This window comes from Mastigoproctus giganteus, chromosome 11, assembly GCF_048544385.1.
Source record: "Mastigoproctus giganteus isolate SK-2022 chromosome 11, ASM4854438v1, whole genome shotgun sequence".
Classification (NCBI taxonomy): Eukaryota; Metazoa; Arthropoda; class Arachnida; order Uropygi; family Thelyphonidae; genus Mastigoproctus; species Mastigoproctus giganteus.
Window position 1 is genome coordinate 171,888,170 of NC_143585.1, and position 22,630 is coordinate 171,910,799.

At 38.6% G+C, this 22,630-nt stretch overlaps 1 protein-coding gene across 1 annotated transcript in view; it reads right to left on the reverse strand.

Annotated features, from left to right (window-relative positions):
- Positions 1-22,630, reverse strand: part of Grip163 (gamma-tubulin complex component 6) — a 916,232-nt gene that overhangs the window by 207,196 nt on the left and 686,406 nt on the right. Inside the window, exons 24-25 of the mRNA XM_090384619.1 lie at positions 17,447-17,603; positions 4,187-4,224 (exon numbers count right to left, since the gene is read on the reverse strand). Coding sequence (XP_090240745.1) covers positions 4,187-4,224; positions 17,447-17,603 — 195 coding nt within the window. The remainder of the gene's footprint in view (positions 1-4,186; positions 4,225-17,446; positions 17,604-22,630) is intronic.

Consider the following 22,630-nt stretch of genomic DNA (forward strand, 5'->3'; position numbering starts at 1 on the left):
GATGACCTATCTCTATCTGAGGATATCGTTTCATAAATCACTAATGGTTGTCTGTTTACACTGCTCAGAAAACTTCATATTTGCTCATGTCATAACTCTCAGATCCCCTTCTAATATGTTTTTTGTTTTTAATTTGATTCCACCAAGTCTAGAGGTTAATTGTAAGATTTTGCATTTTGCTTCTTTTAAACATAGCTGTCACTTTTCTGACCATTCTTGAATCCTGGTGAAGTCATTCTAAAGGAGTGATGTTTGGCATTGATCATTAATGACTGTCCCAATATTGTCAACTGCAAATTGTGATATCATGTCCTTTATCCCTTTGTGAATGTTGTTAATGGAAATCAGAAACAACAGTGATCCAAGAACTGGTCTTTGGGGACCCAACTTCTCACGTGACACCAATCTGAAGAGTATCCATTAATTATAACTCTGTCTTTTGCCCTGTAGCTATCCTCTAACCCATCTTAGAATATTTATAGTTAACCTAACATATTCCAGCTCATATAATTTGTTTGTTTGTGTATGATTTGATTGGTGCATTAGAAGCAAAGACTATTAAGTGGTAAGACAATGTTATAGCTTTTGAAAATACATTGCGGTAACCTTTTAAAGAGGTTACAGTGTCAAAATGTCATGTAAAGTATATGTTTAAAAGGTGGTATATATATATATATCAACTGCAAATTGTGATATCATGTCTTATTAATTTATATATATATAAATTAATAAGTTGTAAAAATGTAAAAACAGCTGACATTGTCATTGTCAGATAAAATATGACTGAGCATACCAGGCTCAGTCAGAGATGATTAAAAGTGGTAAAACATGTATCATTAAAATTTGTGCACTCGACTAAAATATGCCTGAGAGATAATACTATTTCACAAGGGACTTTCACATAGGAGGATCATAAGCCCAGCAAATACAAATGTATCAGATGATTGTTTCCTATGCTGGTCAGGCAAGAAAAAATTCCTTTTTACGATGCCTGCACAAACACTAGACTGCCATTTTTCAACTACAGGCTTTATATGATGTAAATTCTGCATAGATTGTCTATTCCATGAAACCTATGTTAGCCAAATCAATTCCTATAATCCTAATGTAGCTGGGAATTCAGCAAAAGCAGATATTGTATTCATGTTCAAGGAGAGAGTGGATCTTCTGCTAAACTCGGGACAGAACTGGATGAGGATTAGAACTCACTGATAAAAGCCTGGAAGGTGCTCAAAGAATCAGAACATAAAATTAACCATTGGTACTAGCATTTACTAATGTGATTCAAAGCTAACTCAATAGCATTAGCATAAGCATATGATGAAAGAAAGCAAGCTTACACAGCATCAGCCAAAAAACCCCATCCCATTTCAACCAGTCATTCACTCCAAAAATTTGTCCAGTTCTGCCATGAATTTATTTCATCTGTCAACTTCCACAATGACAGAGGGAAGTTTGTTCCAGCAATCAACCACTTGCTGGCTAAAGGCAAATTTCCACACGTCTATTCTAAAATTGTCTTTCCTCAATTTGAATTTATGGCCCCTCAGGTGCGTAATTGGAGAAGGAAGAATCCCATCATCACTGAGCTTGCTCAAACTTTTCAAGGCCTTATACACCACAATCAGATCACCTCGCAAGTGCCTAGTCTCCAGACCCTGCAATTTGCAGAACTTAAGCCTTTCTTCATAAGAGCAACCCTTTGTTCCACTCACCAATCTCATTACCCTTCTCTGTAATCGTTCCAGCAGCTCTACATCCTTCCTAAAATGAGGACTCCAGACGGGTATACAGTACTCAAGTTGTGGCCCGACCATTGCCTTATATAAGGGGATAATGACCTCCTTATCTCTGCTAGAAAAATTCCTGTATTTCATTGACAAGATACCATGAGCTAATTTAGCAACCCATCTGCACTGCTCAGAAAAATTCATATCTGACTGCACAATTTTTCCCAAGTCTTTTTGATTCTCCACTACTCTGAGTATTGTACTGCACAGTTGGTACATTACTCTGGGGGTTACTGCTACCCATATGCAGTACTTTGCATTTGTCAATGTTAAACTTAGTTGCCACCTCTCAGCCCATCTGCTCAGCTTTTCTAGATCTTGTTGCAGTAGTGTACAGTCATTACTGCCATTAACAACCCCACTAACCTTCGTATCATCTGCAAACATAATGTCTAAGTTTGAAGATACACCTTAATACTCATCAAAATCATTGATAAATACAGAAAACAACAATGGGCCGAACACAGAACCCTGGGGACTCCACTAATAACATTGTGTCCATGAAGTCCAGTGTCTAATAATTACCAATCTTTGTCTTCTCCCTCTAAATTCTCCCTTAGCCATAGCAGCAACTTGCCATTAATGCCACACTGCTGCATTTTGTACAGTAGTCTTCCATGTGCAACAGTATCAAAAGCTTTGCTATAATCCAAGTACATGATATCAAAATTATTTTTTGCATCCTTTGTGACCACATCCTAGTATCAAATAAAATCAAATTGTTCAGACAAGACTTCCTCTTAACAAACCCATGCTGTGTCTAAGCTATAACTGCAGTCTTGTCGAGAAGATCCTGCAGTGCTTCTTTAATCAGTAACTCCATTATTTTGCTTGGAACAGAAGTTAATTTAACAGGCCTATTCTTACATGTGTTACATTTCGATCCACCCTTTGTGAATTGGGGGTAGATTTGCACTTCTCCAGTCCGTGAGGGCATCCCCTGAATTCAAGAATGCTCTCACAATTATTGCTGGGGGTTTGCTTACTTCCTTGATATAACTGTATATGTCCCATCCACCCCGGGTGCCTTCTTTATGTTTAATAATTACCTTATACAACAATTTCTCCTCCTCTTTCCCATCAGCTATTACAAAGTTATTTAGCTTCATATTAGAGTTTGATAAAATTCTGGCCTCTACTTCTCTACAGAATTGCTCATGTGTCAATCCATCAGCAAGCTTCTTAAGTGCTGTGGGCTTACTTTTCTGTCTTAGATTTATCTCTTTTGGTAAGTATGGAAAATGTCCTGTGCCTCGGTAAAGAGTTTCAAGACTGAATCATCTGGTACCTCCTCCTCGACATCCATTTTTTGGGGGGAACTATGGGATATTTCAGGCTTGTTCTCTTTTCACTTTTTCGTTTGGTACTGGAGCATTTGGAGGTACTGATATGGGGGGGGGTGGCCACCCATCTTGTTGAAGCAGTGACCAAAGTGGTGTGTTGAAGCTGGACCCCTCAACCACCAGCCTTTCCAAATTTCCATGTGTCACAGCGCATGGCAAACATGCCGGATTCCATTGATACTAGCCTGGAATATTGGATCCTAGTGATGCTAATCTGTAGGACCAGCAGCATCACTGGGAGGTCCCCTCTGGTTGAAGCTTTCACATAAAAAACACAAACTGCATGCATCTTGCATTAGCTAGATGTATGCAGTTTCAAAAAATCAAAAAAATATAAAATAATAATAAGTAAATAAAAGGGGAAAAAAAGCATGTCAGTAACAGATTGTTTTTTGAAAAGTGTTTTTTTCACAATAAGAAAAAACTGTGAATACTTTACTACATTATATATAAAGTAAGGGGGGCATCCACAAATATATTTGTGATAATATATTGGGAACAATGCTCAGACTTACTACTAGGAAATAAATACACTGCACAGAAAACATAAATGGTATAAAAGTCATTTTGCTTTATCCTAGAATCTGATCTTAAGTGGAATATTAAATCCAGTATTATATTTTGATTAAATAAATAAAAAAAAATAAATAAATAAATAAAAAAATAAATTTCTTAAGCTTGACGATTCAAAATTCAAATTCAAGTATAATGACTAATTAAAGCTGATTAATATTAGTATTATCATTGGCTATATGGTGCAAGGAAGCCTGAGGCTTATGCCGCACCAGCTAAAAAAAAATTTCCGAGTTACCCTAAGAAAGAGAGAGAGAGAGAGTGAGAGAGAAAATAGAAGGGAATCACAAAGAGGAGAAGAAGAATGATGATATCCAGCTCAGGACCCTGGGTGTGCCAAGCCCATACTCACCAGATGTGAGCCCCTGTGATTAAGAATTTTAGTTAAAAAATACAAAATATTTTAAATGTATATTACAGAAACTACCTTCAAAAACTGCATCAAATTTTCCCCTAAATCAGAAGAATTCAATAACTTACCTTATAATTTAATGCCAGACAATTTAAGACAGTTGCCACTGAGGAGAGGAAAAAAAAAAAAAAAAAAAAAAAACAGCTGTAGCAGCAATGCTTGATATTAACAGGAGAATAATGATTACAACTTTGTATTTCATAAGAATAATAAAAAACAGAAACCTCAAATGTAAGAATTTAATCAAGGAAAATAATATCTCAAAAATTTAAGTGATGATCAGTTTAAATAATTTTACTTTATATGATTTTACTATTTTAACCTTTTGTGGATTAAATAACAATATAAACAAATATTACATTATCATATATCACACAAAATTGTGAAAACAATATAATATTAATTTCAAATTCTGTGAATATAACAATTTAGTGTCATGTGCAAATTTAGCTTGATAGTTTAAGGTATAATATAAATTTGATAGCATTTAGGAATCTGTTAGCTTAGTGCAGTATTGTCAAATGATCAATGAAATTGTACTTAAATGGATATCATACCCCAAACTACTCTTGGGGTATATCAAGAGTTGCTATAAGAGTTGCTGTGGCAACTATGGAAAACTATGGAATTATGAAATACTTTTAAAGCAAAAATCGTAGAAGCTACAAACGCATACATACCTTTAAGAAAACGTTGCAGGAGGAGGATGCCGAAATGGATGACTTAGGAGCTAGCTGGTCAAATAGCCTTCCTGTATCCATTTAATTTAATTTTCATTTTGTTTCTCTTTGAAAAAAACAGGTCTGGTACCTATTTTGTCCTCTGGATGCATTTCCAGAATGGTTTCATTTTCTTCTTGATTGCAAGTCTCATTTGTGTCCATAGGGGAAGAAGATTCAGCATGCTGTTTGTTAACGGGATCAGTTTTCTCTTTGAGTAGGTCTTACAGAAGTTGCATGAGCAACAGTTGGTATCGAAACTGGCATGTTACTAGATCTGTTTGAAGTCTGTTGCTTTGGGGACTGAGATACAGAAGAGAGTATAGATCGAGCCCATTCTCAGAAATAGAGATGCTTGGCAGAATTGATGTATCAGTCTGAAATGATATTGTATGAAATCTTTTAGCAGCATCAGCATATGTATGTTTTGGCATCTGTTGCTGTATTTGTTTTCTTGCTTCTGAAAATGAGACTTTTTTTCCTATCTTGTACTTCTAGATTTTCTTTTCATATTTCCACTGGTCACATGTTTTAGAGAAGGCTGGGCTGGTTGCCTTTACAATTAGGGCAAAGTGAGGACTGTGATTGGGCATGCTCCTTCGAGCCACAGTTAGGGCATATAGCATCGTCACCTCGACAGACCATTTGGGAGTGTACAAATTTCTGACATTTATAACATCTTATTGGATGTGGAATATACAGGCAAATGCGGCCGTTCAAATACCCAGCTTTCTCCGATGAAGATAGGTTTGGTGAACTAAATGTCAATACGATGTGACAAGTTGGGATGAGTTTTCCATCTTCCTTCAGCATAATTCTTTTCACTTGGGTGACCTTCTGATCTTGTAATTCATTTACAATTTCCTCCTTTGAGACATTCATTAGGTCCCATTCTGAGATGACACCTTTGGAGGTATTGAGTGTAGCATGTGGTGACACCTTGACTGGAATTCCACCAGTACGAGAAGGGACTCAGAGTGTTTGGAGCTGGTGGTTTCAACCAGTAGGTCACCAGATTTAAGACGTCTCACCATTTTTGGGGAAACTGCTACACTTTCCAGACATTTCTGTATGAGAAATGGTGATAGATTGCCTATGGCCTGATTCATTAAGGAATGCAAGATCAGGAAACTCGGATGTTCTACTCTGGAAGTATCCACTTCAGTCTCTTTCTGCTGGTTGCATATCATTGGGTTGGTGCAAATCCATTGAATTTGGATGTGATGTCTGAATCGGGGGAAAGTTGTTGAAACCCATATTTTTCTCCTTTTGGCCCTGGGAGTTTGTTTACCGCCCAGGCTTCCGGACCCGTCACGGAAGGGAGGAGCAGTGCCACAAGGTGACCAAATGGCTGAGTTAGTAGGTTAGTACTAACAGAAAAAGAAACAGAAAGGTGGTTTTCCTTTCTGGGCCTCTGCCTCCTTCTTGTAGTGTGAAAGAGCTACTCTGATATTGAAATCAAGAAAATGGTGTTTGAAACAAAAAATAGAAACTGTTTGCTTAAATGCTCTTTACAGAAAACACTTTCAGAAATGCACTAGAATCACTTGGCCACAAAACACTTGACACCCGGGGCTGAGAGAAAGAAAGAGAGCGAGAGATGAGAATAAAATTAGATGGGAGTTGCTATATAAGGCGCATTCCAGGAGTATATATTTTACTGAGACTGGCCTGTGGCAGTGCATACACTGTGAAGGGTCATCACCTGATAATAGGAATAGATGTGTCAGAGGAGTGTGGCCTATTCGACTCTGGCCAGGACTACCTCTTCTTGTCTGTCAGTATGGAAGCTAGAAGCCCAAAGTTGTGGTACAGGATTAATTTCAAAAGAAATTTGTTATGTATATGTGTTTGCCACTGAAGTGTCCATTGTCCTTTACATATATTTTGAATATGCATTTTTTAATCACTAATTGGCACAAGGACTGTGCTGGATGGATGCTTGGCAGCATAATCTGCAATTTCAATTCCTGGTATTCTAGTATGGCCTGAGATCCAGCAGAAGACAACCTTTTGCCAATGCTCTCCGAGATGAGTCTGCTGACGAGGCTACTAGGAGATGGTCGTGTTCAAAGCCGCTAAGTGGATTTTTCTTATTTATTGATTTGAAATTATTGTTTTTCTAAAACTTTTGATTTAAATTTAGTAGTATAACATTATTTTGTGATTTTCTGATTAATTTGGTGTATTTATTCTTTATTCGGCCTTGTAATTGCATAAAAATATCGGTAAGGGTATCCACGTGTTTGCGACTCCGCTGAACTAGAAGTTCTTTAGCCATATTTAGCCGCTTGATTGAATATTTTTTACATCGAATTATTTCTGTAAGTAGCTTATAGACCTAGTAAGGATCGTTAGTATATTCTGAATTGAGACAACGAGATTTGAAAGTTAATTAATACTTAAGTGCCCGTAGATATAAAGTTCGTAAGTTCCCGCCTTTGTGATACGATAGTTATATACCGTACTAGATAGCGTTAGTTGAACTTCGTTAGTTAGCAGTTAAATTGTACTTTTAAATAAATACATATAATGACGTAGATTACAAACGTAACATAATTAATTATATTTAACATAAATAATAATATAACATAATTAATTATAATTAATTAATAAATTAATAGAATCATGACTCAGACCAGAGCAGCAAAGCAAAAGGCTCAAGCTAATGGAAGTGCTGTGGCTCAGAGCAGAACTGAGGGGGGCAGTTGTTCTCTGACTCACAGCCTTATAAAATGCACTGTTTGCTTGATGTTTGCAGAGCAATAGGGTACGGAACATGATACTGCCATGGGGGATGTCTTTGTGTGTGCGCGATGCAAGGAGTGTATCGATATCAGGCAACAACTCAGCGTTCTTGTGGGCCTATATGAGAGCTTGAAGGACAGGGTGGATGCCCTCGAAGAAACTAAATTGAGGGGCCCATCAAGCTCTCAGCGGCCCACATCAATGCCAGAGCTTACACTTGGGCATCACGTGACACAGAGGCAACCCCCAAGGCAGAATGCGCTGGTCCCGAAGGAACTAGTAGTTGTTGGTGACTCTATTGTCAGGGAAACGGGGAACATGCTTTGTAAAAAGGATAGGTGGAACAGGACCAGGGTATGTCTGCCAGGGGCAAAGGTTGATGACGTTGTAGAGCGAATATCATCTTTTAAGGGCACAAAAGGTGATATAGTTGTACACGTTGGCACTAATGATATTAAGAGTAGGAGACCGGCAGAAATACTTAACAAGTACAGGTCACTGTTGAACAAAAGCCGAGAATTAGGGTTGAATTTGAAAGTGTCTGCAATTCTGCCCAGACACGATAGGAGGGAGTATATGATGACTGCCTTGTCGATCAATTCGGCCCTGGAAAGATTGTGCAAGGCTCAAGGGGTAGAATTTTTTTCAGCCTGGACTGCACTTGTTAACAGGAGAGATTGCTTCTACAGGGATGGGATACACTTAAATAGAAAGGGTGCAAGAATATTTGCTGATGCTATCGAGGCAGTGTTAGGTGGGTCGGAAAACTGCTATCTTGGGGGGAGACAAAGATCAATAGATTGACAGTAGCCACTGGCAGAGGTGAAAGAGATTCTTGCACTGCTTCTATTAGAATGAACAGAAGCCTGAAAAACAAGATGCTTGACATTTCAGAGACTGCTGAGCCATTGCGGTACAAGTAAACACATGGGTTGTGTTAGGGTAGCTAAGAATAGAAACAGGTGCAGGTATACTTGCGTGTACACCAATGCTAGGAGTTTAGTAAACAAATTTGATGAATTTGAGGTACTGCTCAAAACATCAAAGGCAGATATTGTTGGGATATCAGAGACGTGGTGTCACACAGATATAAGGGATGCAGAACTGGAATTTGGGGAGTACAACGTCTACAGAAAGGATAGACAGGATAGGAAGGGGGCAGGGGTTATGCTATTAGATAAGAAACACATAAAAACAAAGGAAGTGAAGGAAATGAAGACATCGCTGGACAGTGCAGTGTTGAGTCAGTTTGGTGTGACATAAGCATTGGGAGATCAAAATTGAGAGTGGGAGTGTGCTATAGGCCTAATGACTCTGAAGAGTATAATAAGAAACTGTACAGGGAAATAGAGTGGGCCAGTAAATCAGAGAGTCTTATAATGGGAGATTTTAATTTCCAAGATATTGACTGGAATTTGGGGGCTGGTTACTCACACACTAGCAGGGCTTTTGTGGATTTATTGGATGATTGTTTTCTACATCAGCATGTTCGGGAGGCAACTAGAGGGAGTAATACTCTTGATTTGATTATCAGCAGTGATTCTTCATGTTAAGAATTTGCAGATAAATGAACCACTAGGTGGCAGTGATCACAGTGTGCTGAAGTGGGATTTACTCAAAGAGGTAACTACCATTAGGGGTAAAGGGGAGGGTTATTGCTTCCGTAAAGGCGACTACGATGGACTGAGCCAGTATTTAAATTCTATACAGTGGGACCAACTGATGATGTTACCAACAGCAAATTCAAAATGGGAAGCATTCAAAGAACTTATCTTGGAAGCTACTAGGCTTTACATACCAAATAAGAAATATTGTTCAAGGTTTAGGCCAAAATGGATGTCAGATGAACTAATGAGGCATATGGCAGAGAAGAAAAATGCATGGGATACTTACAAATTAACACATGACACAGAAGCCTATGATAGATACAAGTTGATATGCAACCAAGTTACAAAGGAGGTTAGGCAGGTGAAGGCAGATTACGAGAAATCCTTGGCAAGGGATGCAAAGAAAAACAGCAAAGAGTTCTTTACTTATGTAAACTCTAGAAGGAAGGGGATGAATCAGATTGGTCCACTTGATATTGATGGGTCAACTGTTGATGATCCTGCTCAGGTAGCTAACAAACTAAATGAATATTTTGCATCGACATTCACACATGAGGAGTTATTCAGCAAGGGGAATGCCAGAGGTGTATTCAACTCTAGCAGTAAGCTACAGAATCTTGAAATAACTGGGAGTAAAGTGGAGGAGAAATTGTTGACGATAAACACAAGAAAGGCACCCGGTGTGGATGGGATCTATCCAGTTATATTAAAGGAGGCAGCAAAGGAAGTAAGCAAACCCTTAGCCATAATTATGAGAGCTTCCTTGGACTCAGGGGAGGTACCCATAGACTGGAAATGTGCAAATGTGACCCCAATTCACAAAGGAGGATCAAAGGCTGACCAAGTAATTATAGACCTGTGCGCTTAACTTCTGTTCCAGGAAAATTAATGGAGGCACTGGTTAAAGAAGCACTGCTGGATCATTTAGATAAGACTTCAGTTATAGCTCGGACACAGCATGGTTTTGTTAAGGGGAAGTCTTGCCTGACCAATTTGATTGGATACTATGATGCAGTCACAAAAGAACTGGATGCAGGGAATAGCTTTGATATTATATACTTGGATCTTAGAAAGGCTTTTGATAGTGTTGCACATGGAAGACTGCTACACAAATTGGAGCAGTGTGACATTGGAGGCAAATTGCTGCTATGGATAAAGGGGTGGTTGAGGGGGAGAAGACAGAGAGTGGTAATCAATGGACACTGCTCATCGCGGACTAATGTTATTAGTGGAGTCCCTCAGAGCTCAGTGTTGGGTCCATTATTGTTTTCTGTATTTATAAATGATATTGATGATGGTATATCAAGCTTAATGTCCAAGTTTGCAGACGATACAAAGGTTGGCAGGGTTGTCAAGGACACTACTGACACTATGCTGCTGCAACAGTATCTGGAAAGGTTGAGCAGATGGGCTGAGAGGTGGCAAATGAAGTTTAACATTGACAAATGTAAAGTACTACACATGGGAAACAGCAACCCCAGAGCAGCGTATCAACTCTGTGGTACTACACTGACAGTGGTAGAGAATGAAAGGGACTTGGGGGTGGTTGTGCAATGAACTAATGAGGCATATTGCAGGCAGATATGAAGTTCTCTGAACAGTGCAGACGGGCTGCAAGAGTAGCTTATGGAGTATTGTCCATGATATACAGGAATATTTCCAGCAGGGATAAGGAGGCGATTATTCCCTTGTATAAGGCAATGGTCAGGCCACACCTAGAGTACTGTATACAGGTCTGGAGGCCTCATTTCAAGAAGGATGTAGAGCTGCTGGAATGAGTACAGAGAAGGGCAACAAGATTGGTGAATGGAACAAAGGGGTGCTCTTATGAAGAAAGGCTTAAGTTTCGCAAATTACAGTGTCTGGAGACTAGGCTCCAGCGATTTTTCCTCTAGCTCAGAATAATCACCTGAGAGGGCATAAATTCAAATTGAGGAAAGACAGATGTAGGATAGATGTGCGGAAATTTGCCTTTAGCCAGCGGGTCGTTGGTTGGTGGAACAGACTTCCATCCCTTGTCGTGGAGGTTGATAGCCTAAATAAGTTTAAGGCTCAGCTGGACAGGTAATTTGAACGAACAGAGGGGTGAAGTGGAAGTGGTTTTTTTTTTTTTTTTTTTTGGCTGATTCTACATAAGCTTGCTTTCTTGCATCAAATGCCTCTAACTAATGCTAATATCAGGCTTAATGTCCAACAAACCTTTGTTTTCAGATGATATGAAGGTTGGCAGGGTTGTTAATGACACTAATGAGAGCAAGAGCACACTGCTGCAACAGGATCTAGAAAAGTTGAGCAGATGGGCTAGGAGGTGGCAAATGAAGTTTAACATTGACAAATGTAAAGCACTACATATGGGAAGCAGTAATCCCAGAGTAATGTATGAACTCTGTGGTACTACACTGACAGTGGCAGAGAATGAAAAGGACCTGGGGGTAATTGTGTAGGCAGATATGAAGTTTTCTGAGCAGTGCAGACGGTCTGGAAGAGTATCTCATGGTGTCTTGTCAATGATATATAGGAATTTTTCTAGCAGGGATAAGGAGGTGATTATCCCTTTGTATAGGGGATAATCACCTCATTTGACAGAAGTTTGTAGATTATTGAAAGTTACGATTATGTTTCAAGTTACCATCTTTTCTGATCATGATTCATTTTGCATGAGGTGTGTGTGTATTTAATTGTGCACATGCTGCTGTGGCCATAGTGTGCCTATTCACAGGAATGTTAAAAAATAATTATTATGAAGCCAGTTCAATTTCATTTTCAATTTCAAACTAATCACATTGTTCATAAATTCCAATTTGTTTCAAAAAAATAGCAAAATTCATTAATATTTGTCTCCTCTCCAATGATATGATTTAACATCATTGTTTCTTGGATGTTAGCCAGAGAATGAAATATAAGTTCGATGCTGTTGATAGTGTGGACAATCAATCAAAATATGTTTGACTGTTAGATGTTCTGAGCAGTGTGGACTCTGAGGAGGATCATCACCTGTGAGTAGATGAAGGTGAGTCAGATGAGTATGGCCTATTCTAATCCGTGCGAGTACCTCTTCTTCTCGCGTATGAGAGATGTTTTGATCTTTTAGTTCTTGGACTTAGCATTAGCATTAGTAGAGGCATATGATGCAAGAAAGCAAGCTTATTCAGCATCAGCCAAAAAAAAAAAACCACTACTCCCATTTCACCCCTCCGTTCGTTCGAAATACCTGTCCAGCTGAGCCTTAAATTTGTTTAGGCTATCAACTTCAACAACAAGCGATGGGAGTCTATTCCACAAACCAACTGCCCGCTGGCTAAAGGCAAATTTCCGCACATCAATCCGACATCCATCCTTCCTCAATTTGAATTTATGCCCTCTCAGGTGATTATTCTGAGCAAGAGGAAGAATCCCATCGGCATTGAGCATGCTTAAGCCATTCAAAGCCTTATACACACCTCTATCAGATCACCTCACCGATGCCTAGTCTCCAGGCTCTGTAATTTGCAAAACTTAAGCCTTTCTTCGTAAGTGCAACCCTTTGTTCCATTCACTAATCTTGTTGCCCTTCTCTGTACTCATTCCAGCAGCTCTACATCCTTCTTGAAATGAGGCCTTCAGACCTGTATACAGTACTCAAGGTGTGGCCTGACCTTGAGTACTGTATACAGGTCTGGAGGCCTCATTTCAAGAAGGATGTAGAGCTGCTGGACTTTAAAAGATCCCATTCAGTGTTCACTCCCTTTGAAGAATTCAGTGTGTTATGTGGGGTGACTTGAATCGGAATTCCACTTAAAGAAGTTAGCTGTAATAATAATTCAGAATGTCTTGACTGAGATGTTTCTATTAGTAAATTTCCTGATTGGAGACATTGAACCCTTTTTGGTGAATCTGCAGCATTTTCTAGGCATCTCTGAATGATGAAAAACAGGTTGCTCACAGGTTGGGATGACAAAAAATGTACTCTGAGGAATGCTGGCGATCCCTGCTTCCTTGTGTCCTTATTAAGTCTCTTTGAAAGAGAGAAGTCCCGTTTGGTGTCATTATTGTCATGTTGAGAGCTCTTTGGCTCAAAAAGTGGAAATGCATCAGTTTCCATTTCTGTTCCATTTAGCCCTGCGGGTTAGATTTTCCAAAAGGTTACCGGCTCCGTAACATGGAGGCAGGAGCTGTGCCAACAGTGACCAAGTGGTTATTGAAGTTAGAAGAGTGGTTAGGATTTCATATATAGACTAGAAAAAGAAAGGTGGATTTCCTTTCTGGGATCTTACTTCACACTTTGCAAGCACAGAACCAATTGAAATAAATGAAAGAGAAGAAAATCACACAACAAAAGAAATAAACTTTATCACTTTCAAAGAGCACTCAACAAATTGCAGAGAAAGAAACGCTTGGCACTTGGGGCCACCAAGGAAAGATCTTTGTCCAGTTTTGGTAAGGTAATGAGGGAATTCAGGGAAAGAGGATAAATATTTTCTGAGAAAATTTGATTATAGCAAATGTACAGTACATACGTCCTCTTCAAGTTGTTGTTTAAGTATAATTTAATGAATGCCATCTAGACTGGCAGAACTATTTCAATATTTATTTAAAGATTCCTTGTTTGTTTGTTATTTGGTTTTTAGGAGCATTAGCAACTAAGGCCATATTGCTCTGGGGATATGCGGTAGTTATGCCCTGACCTTTCTGCATCCTCCGTATTTGGTGGTCAAGGGCTCGAACTCCAGTCTAATCAAGAAGTGTGTGCTGTGCACTGCTGCTCCTGCCCACCTGGCTACGGAGGCGCCAAAGATTCCTTGAGCTCTATTAAAGTTAAATGGTTGATTGTATGGAAGCAAAAGATGTGTGGTTAATTTTGTGGCATTCTGCATCTGCTTTGATGCATTGAAAGGAGACAGTGTAAGAGGCAGAAGCAGATACTGTTGAGAACGAATCTGCTAATGCATTGGTGATTTCTTTAGGAGCAGAAAGATCTTTCCCATCCCAGTGAAGTATTGGAAATGGTGGTTGAAAGAATTTTCTATTTAGTGTTTATATTCTTATCCAGATAAACCGTGAGTCAGTGTATTTATGGATAGTTGGGGCAAATATCCAGGAGTCATATTTAGCTTTCCGCCTAATTTTTCTTGCTTTGGCTTTAAGTCTTTTATACTTAATAAGTTTACTGGCAGTAGGAAACTCGCAAAAGTTGTTCCAAGCACAGTTTTCTCAGGTTTGGCATCAGAGTAATCTGTACTCCACCAGTTTTCATGGTGGAAGCACTTGTGAGATCATAATTTTGGAATGAAATCTTTAGCTGCAGTTAGTATGTGATTCGTAATGTAAATAGTTACATCGTTAATTGGCTGTTGTTGAACATAACTTCTGTCTAACTGGACCTGGGTGAAGTAGCTGTCTCAGTTTGTTTTGTTGAACTTCATTGTGGATCGGTGCTTTAGAGTTGGAGTTACCCATGTTTGTAATGAGCAAATGATTGGAAAGTGATCACTGTTTATAAAATCATTTATCACTTGCCATATTTGGAAAAATTTATGGTAAGCAGATTGATAAGTCTATTGCAGAGGTATATCCTATAGGTAGGTGAATATAGGCGGGACATCTAGAGTTTAGTATAGTTAGGTTGTTATTATTCATGAATGTTTCGATTAATTTGCATCTTGTGTCAATTGTAGGCGACCCCATACTGGATAGTGGATGATGTCACCAAAAAGATAGATTGGAGATGGGAGTTGCATAATAAGGTTATCAATTTCTGTATTGGAATATGGTTGAGGTGGAATATTGATATATCAATTAAAATATGCGCTGCCATGGTTTCTAGGCTAGTTTGTAACTGAATGTGCCTGGAAAGTATACTTGATTTAACAAGTACAGCTACTCCTGCGGGGCAGGAGACTCTGAGATCCTGTCTTTCTATACATCATGTAATTTATAAATTTGGGTGAAGCTTGTGAAGACATAATCCTGTTGGATCAAACTGAACCATTAGTCCTCTGCAGTTCCACTGTATGATATTGGGCATTATTTAGGTTTAGTTGTGACAGATTGTTCTGATTGTTTTTTGCAGGTGGCAAATTTCTCTGTTTTGTTTTGTCTTTTTTTGGGAAAACAGGGTGTCCAGAATCCATGATGTCATTTGCATGGGGTTCTAAAATTGGCTCCTCATTATCTAAAAGCTCATCTACATCCATACTGTTTGTCAAGAGATTCGATTTTTTTGAGCCTGTTTTAGATTTTATTGTTCTATGTCATATGGGACTGAAGGAAGACTGTAGGGTTTTGTTAAGGTTTTCCTTTGGATGAGTGTGTGATAAGCTCAAACAACACCTGTCATAAAAAAAAAAAAAATGATAAACAATCAATAAATCCGTTTGCAAAAGTTATATTACAACATAGTAAATGGATAAAAAAAAATTGCATTGTAAGAATGGGAACTGAACTAACAGATGTGCACGGCTGACGTATAGGGATTTAAAAGGCAGAGCGTATTGCGTGTGTATGTGCGTGAGTGAGTATCAATAGGGATGCTGACTTGTAGCTTTGCTAGCTTTCCTCAGCATAACTTCACATAGGCAAGTTATGCTGAGCATGCCTAGTAGTCATTCTTATGCAGCTCCCACTCGAAACCTTGTTTCTACATCAGCACAAACAGATGTATCATTTCTGCCTAACACCTCTCTAGCTAACTGGGTCTAATCTGTATTTTTTTTTTTAGAGGTTGACAGTACAGATTAGACCCAGTTAGCTAGAAGGGTGTTAGGCAGAAGTGATACATCTGTTTGTGCTGATGTAGAAACAAGGTTTCGAGTGGGAGCTGCATAAGAATGACTACTAGGCATGCTCAGCATAACTTGCCTATGTGACTCAGGAAACGTCACATTTTCTTTTCTGTTATCCATAGTTCACAGGTTTTAGTAAAAGCTCAGTGGCTTCCTTTGCAGTTTGGACAAACAGGAGTTGTGGCTGAGTAATCTGCTTGAGTATGCTCTTTTGATCTGCAGATGGAACATATGCTGTCACCTTGATATGCCTGCTGGGAATGACTGGGAATGTATTTCTGACATTTAAAGCAGCTAATGGGTGGGATTCAGAATGTAAGCTCGAATAAAACAGTTTAAATAGCCAGTTTAAGTGAGGATGGTAAGTCTGGAGTGCTGAATAATGTTAAAATGATGGATCTAGTTGCAATGAGATTTCCATCTCTATTTTAGTCATGATGTGTTTCACATTTATTACTTTTTGACTGCTGATTTCCTGGAGCAGTTTCTCTTCAGAATTTGAAAGTAGATCTCACTCTGAGATGACACCTTTGGATGAATTTAAGGTTGGCCAGAATTTTTTGTGGTGGCTGTTTCAATAAGGAGGTCCCCAGAGTGTAGTTGTTTTATGATTTTTGGTGATCCAGCAATAGATTCCAAATATTTCTGAATTAAAATGATGATAACTTGTCCACATGTTGGTGGTGGAAAGTATCACCAGGAAATTTGGTATATCATCATGACACTTCTTTCCATTAAAGCCTTTTATTATTATTATCCATATGGTGAAGGAAGGCTGAGGCTTATGCTGCACCAACCAAAAAAAAAAAAAAAATATATATATATATATATATATATATATATATATATATATAAAGAGAGAGAGAGAGAGAGAGAGAGAGAGAGAGAGAGAGAGAGAGAGAGAGAGAGAGATCAGCAAGAAAGAGAAGAATGATGATATCCAGCTCAGGACCCTGGGTGTGCCAAGCCCATACTCACCAGATGTGAGCCCCTGTCAGAAGGTTTTGATCTTGAGCTTGAAGGTTCTAAAGGTGGTAATTTGTTTGTATCCATGATGGATTCTTTTGGCCTTGGGGTTTATCTTTACCACCCAGGTTACAGGCTCACCATGGGGAGGCAGAAGCAGTGCCACTTGGTGGCCAAGTGTAGGGTACAATAAAATTAGTAAAACTAATAAAAATTAAAGAAAAGGTACCTTCTTTTTCTGGGCTCAATTCCTAGTACTTTTACCTTCTTTTTCTAGGCTCAATTCCTAGTACTTTTAAGATAGTAGAGCTACTTAACAGAAAAATGTAATAAGGAGAGGGAAAACCAAGAAAAAATGCACAAGAAACACTTGGCTATGGAAACGCTTGGCACCTGGGGCCTGTTAACGAGGTGAAAATCAAAACTTTACATTTGAGAATCACCGCATTCCTACACACAACAAATGTATCCTGTCAAATTATACTTTTTTTTATTTCATTTTAGATGTGTAATAAAAATGAACTTACCGTTGTGAGGAAATGCAACAGGAAGGGACTTAACAACAAAACTTAGATTATCTGCTAGAATGTTATCACCATGCTGAGAAGAAGCCAGAGCTTCACTGAGAATGGCATTCAAAGTTTGAGAATTTAACAGCTCTTCAGGTTGGTAGCATTGAGAAACCTAAAATAATTAAATTTAAGTTCAGGCAAAGTTTTGTACAAAAATTTCTAGAAGTATAAAATAATCAGGTTACTATGCATATTTACTATTAACTATATAGTTTTGTATATAATATGACTTCATAAATGGCTATTACCAATGACAGAAACAAACTAAAAACAGAACAAGACCATTTGTCTCTCTTAAGAATATATCAGATCTAGTACAAGTTATTTCTGAGAGGAGTTTAGTTTTAGCTTCTTTAAATTACCTCCATCCAATGACTAGAGATCCGACAAGTATCTGTAATTTGGCTAATAGTGCACTACTCTACTCTTTTTTGTTTGACATGTCTTGCACTGTCCTAACAACAGTAACTTCTATATAATTGCTATTAACTCTCTAAATATTAATTTTCTAATTCTCTGATGGAGGTGTAAGAAAAACATAATTAACAATAATCCTGTAAAATCAATCTTGTGTTATTTCTCTCTGATAAGAAAATTTCATTACTTAAGAATAATCTCAGATGCTATCTTTTCATGGTACAAACATATTATAAGGACTTCCTCATTATCCAAATTGCTGTTTTCGGCTTGAGACCAGGCACCCATGGGGAGATCTGATTAAGGGGTTTAAAGCCTTGACTGGATGGAGTAACCTAAATGTTAATGGTATTCTTCCACTTGCTGAGACTACACACACATGAGGGGACATATATTCAAGTTGAGGAAGGATGGTTGCAGGATAGATGTGTGTAAGTTTACCTTCAGCCATCGGGTGGTTGATTGTTGGCACAGGCTTCTTTCTGTTGTTGTTGAAGTGAATTAGTTGAATAAATTCAAGGGAGAACTACACAAATTCTTGGAGGGTAGAAATGGGTGAATTTTTTTTTTTTTGGCTGATGCTATATAAGCTTGCTTTCCTTTCTTGCAGCATTTGCCATTACTTACTACTACTATACTACAATGGAAATGCTACAGGAGGCATTTAGTAAAGGAATTTTTGCCAACGTCATATCTGGAGTGTAAAAAAGTTAATTCTGTCCAAATGAAAGAAATTATAACTAACTGTAGTATCAGCCAAAAAAAAAAAAAAAACAATTTCACACATCCATTTCCTCTAAAAGTTTGTCCAGTTCCTCCTTGAATTTATTTAAGCTATCAACTTCCACAATGACAGATGGAAGTTTATTCCAGCAATTAACCAAACACTGGCTAAAGGCAAATTTCCACACATCTATTCTGCAACTGTCTTTCCTCAATTTGAATTTATGCCCCCTCAGGTTTGTAATGTGGGCAAGCAGAAGAATCCCATCAGAATTCAGCATGCTCAACCCATTCAAAGCTTTATACACCTCAATCAGCTCACCTCGCAGGTGCCTAGTCTCCAGCCACTGTAATTTGCAGAACTTTCTTGGTAAGAGACCCCTTTGTTCCCCTCATAATCTTGTTGCCCTTCTGTATACGATCAAGCAACTCTACATCCTTCCTTAAACGAGGCTTCCAGCCCAGAAGCCTCATTTAAGGAAGGAGCAGTACTCAAGGCATGGCCTGACCATTGCATTATACAAAGGGATAATCACCTTTTTCCTACTAGCAAAATTCCTGTATATCATTGACAATACTCCATGACCTGTTCTGGCAGCCTGTCTGCACTGCTCAGAAAACTTTATATCTGACTGGCCTTTTTTATTTTCTACCACATTAAGTGTAGTACCACACAGTTGGTACATTTCTCTGGGGTTACTTCTACAACCATATGCGGTACTTTACATTTATCAATGTTAAGAACAGGAATCTATCCTTTACTGTCAAAGTGCTGTTGTTTTTTTTTAAAGGGTTTTAAGATACAAGGGCATCAGAGGTCAAAATGTGTCCTTTCAGGTTTTTTAATGAAAATCAAAATTTTCATATTCGTTTATCAAATTGCTTCTGCCAAATGAAATTAAACAGTTCATCTAGATTGGCAGAGTTACCTAATATCTGTTGAAGGGTCAGTGGATTCTGATTACTGCATAAATTCTGGAAGCAAATGAATCTGGAACTTCTGAAGGGCATGTGTCTTACAGTAAGCCGAACTTGGCATTCAAAACAGAGAGGGGGATTTTCATTATCTAATAGATGACAATGCATGAGGTGAGTGTAGCCATTTCGTAGTCTGGTTAGCATTACTTCTTCTCTGTGATTCTTTTCTGGTGCTTGAGTTCCATATTTGTGGATTCGATTTTATTTCCTGCAGTTTATTATTGGTTTGATTTCTCCATATCTGGGCCCATCCATCCTCACTTGCTCTAATAATAAGAAATGATAGTACCATACACTTGTTCTGAAATCAGTGTATGGTACTATCATTGTTTTGTTTGGCCATTCTATAACTGACTTTGCTGAATTATCTGCTTTTTCATTGCCTTCTATTCCAGAGTGTTCTGGAATCCAGCAGAGAGTTTTTTCAGAGTGTTTTTTTTTTGAGAGAGTTTGTTTAGAAAGCCAATTTCATGTAGGATGGAATGACAAGAATGATGTTTACCCTGTATGGTTGAGATAGCACTGAGAGAATCAGAATATATTAGGACAAAAAGTGATGATTGCTGAGAGATTTCACTTAATGCAAGATGAATGGCATATAATTCTGCAGAAAGTATGCTGTACTTAAGTGGCAGGGACTTTGAAACTACATGCAAAGGGAATACAACTGCTGCACCTACATGTGAGTGTGACTTAAAGCCATATGTATAGATTACGAATTTCCCAATGTGTTCCTAAGAATGGTTGGCATGTAGCTGTTGGATGTTAAATGATGAAATGGTGTTTTTTTAACCACTGAGTGAAGTACAGTTCAATGTATATATCATGTCTATCCCATTGAGGTGTAAAGGCACATTTGTACTTTGTTCAATTTGGTTGAGATCAATTTTCCACTTCTATGTTATTTCTTTAAGACGTATCCCAGCAGGCCTGGGTTCGTTAGATTGGATACATAGAGGGTTGTCCAAAGAGGTTGGTTGAGGTATGCCCAACAAGGATGATATGGAGAGCTTATTTTGGCATATTGCCAGAGCATATTGGCAGAGTAGGCTTTTCCTTCTAAAATGAAGTGGAGGGTCATGTGTTTCCAAGTACAAGCTCTAAACTGGTGAGGTTCTGAAGGCACCTGGTGTAGATTGAAGGGCACTGTGTTGGATGGTGTTCAGGTATCGTAGGATGCTGTTTTTAGCTGAAACAGATACTATAGCTCCATAATCTAATTGTGACCAGATTAGAACATGATATAAATTCAGCAATGACTGCCTGTCAGCATCCCAAGACGTTGAGTATATTGCACAAAGGATGTTTAATTTCTGATGGCTTGTAGATCGCAGGTAGGTTATATGTTTATGAAAATTTAGTTTGGTGTCTAAAATCCAATTAGACATTGGCACTAATGATATTAAGAGTAGGAGACCGGCGAAATTACTTAACAAGTACAGGTCACTGTTGAAAAAAAGCCGTAAATTAGGGTTGAATTTGAAAGTGTCTGCAATTCATGATCCTGCTCAGGTAGCTAACAAACTAAATCAATATTTTGCATCTACATTCACACAGGAGGAGTTATTCAGGAAGGGGAATGCCATAAATAAAGTAAACACTGGCAGTGAGCTAGATGATCTTGTAATAATTGAGAGTAAAGTGGAGGAGAAATTGTTGAAGATAAATAGAAGAAAGGCACCTGGGGTGGATGGGATCTATCCAGTTATATTAAAGGAGGCAGCAAAGGAAGAACCCGATAGCCATAATTATGAGAGCTTCCTTGGCCTCAGGGGAAGTACCCACAGACTGGAGATGTGCAAATGTAACCCCAATTCACAAAGGAGGATCAAAGGCTGACACAAGTAATTATAGACCTGTGAGTTTAACTTCTGTTCCAGGAAAAATTAATGGAAGCACTGGTTAAAGAAGCACTGCAGGATCATCTTGACAAGAATTCAGTTATAGCTCAGATACAGCATGATTTTGTTAAGGGAAGGTCTTGCCTGACCAATTTGATTGGATACTATGATGTAGTCACAAAAGAATTAGATGCAGGGAATAACTTTGATATTATATATTTGGATCTTAGAAAGGCTTTTGATACTGTTGCACATGGAAGACTGCTGCACAAATTGAAGCAGTGTGGCATTGGTGGCAAATTTTTATGGATAAAGGGATGGTTGAGTGGCAGAAGACAGAGAGTGGTAATTAATGGACACTGCTCATCGTGGACTAATGTTATTAGTGGAGTCCCTCAGGGTTCAGTGTTGGGTCCATTGTTATTTTCTGTATTTATAAATAATATCGATGATGGTATATCAAGCTTTATGTCCAAGTTTGCAGATGATACAAAGGTTGGCAGGGTTGTTAAGGACGCTACTGACGCTATGCTGCTGCAACAGGATCTGGAAAGGTTGAGCAGATGGGCTGAGTGGTGGCAAATGAAGATTAACATTGACAAATGTAAAGTACTACATATGGGAAACAGGAACCCCAGAGCAACGTATCAACTCTGTGGTACTACACTGACAGTGGTAGAGAATGAAAAGGATCTGGGGGTAATTGTGCAGGCAGATATGAAGTTCTGTGAGCAGTGCACTGTTTACTATACTTCTAGCCTTGGTATACATGCAAGCATACATGCTCCTACTCCTATTCTTAGTTACCCTAACACATCCCATATACCCACCTATTTCAGGATGACTGCCATCCGTCCCTGAAACCTCCAACACCCCACGCTCCAGGTCGCTACTTCTTCTAATAGAAGTTGTGCAAGAATCACCTCTGCCTACGGCTACTGTTAAACTATTAGTCCTTGTATCCCCCCCAAGCTATCAGTTTTCCGACCCACCTAACACTGCCTCGATAGCATCAGCAAATATTCTTGCACCCTTTCTATTTAAGTGTATCCCATCCCTATAGAAGCAGTCTCTCCTGTTAACAAGTACAGTCCAGGCTGAAAAAAAAGTCTACCCCTTGAGCTTTGCACATTCCTTCCAGGGCCGAATTGATCGACAAGGCTCTCATCATATACTCCCT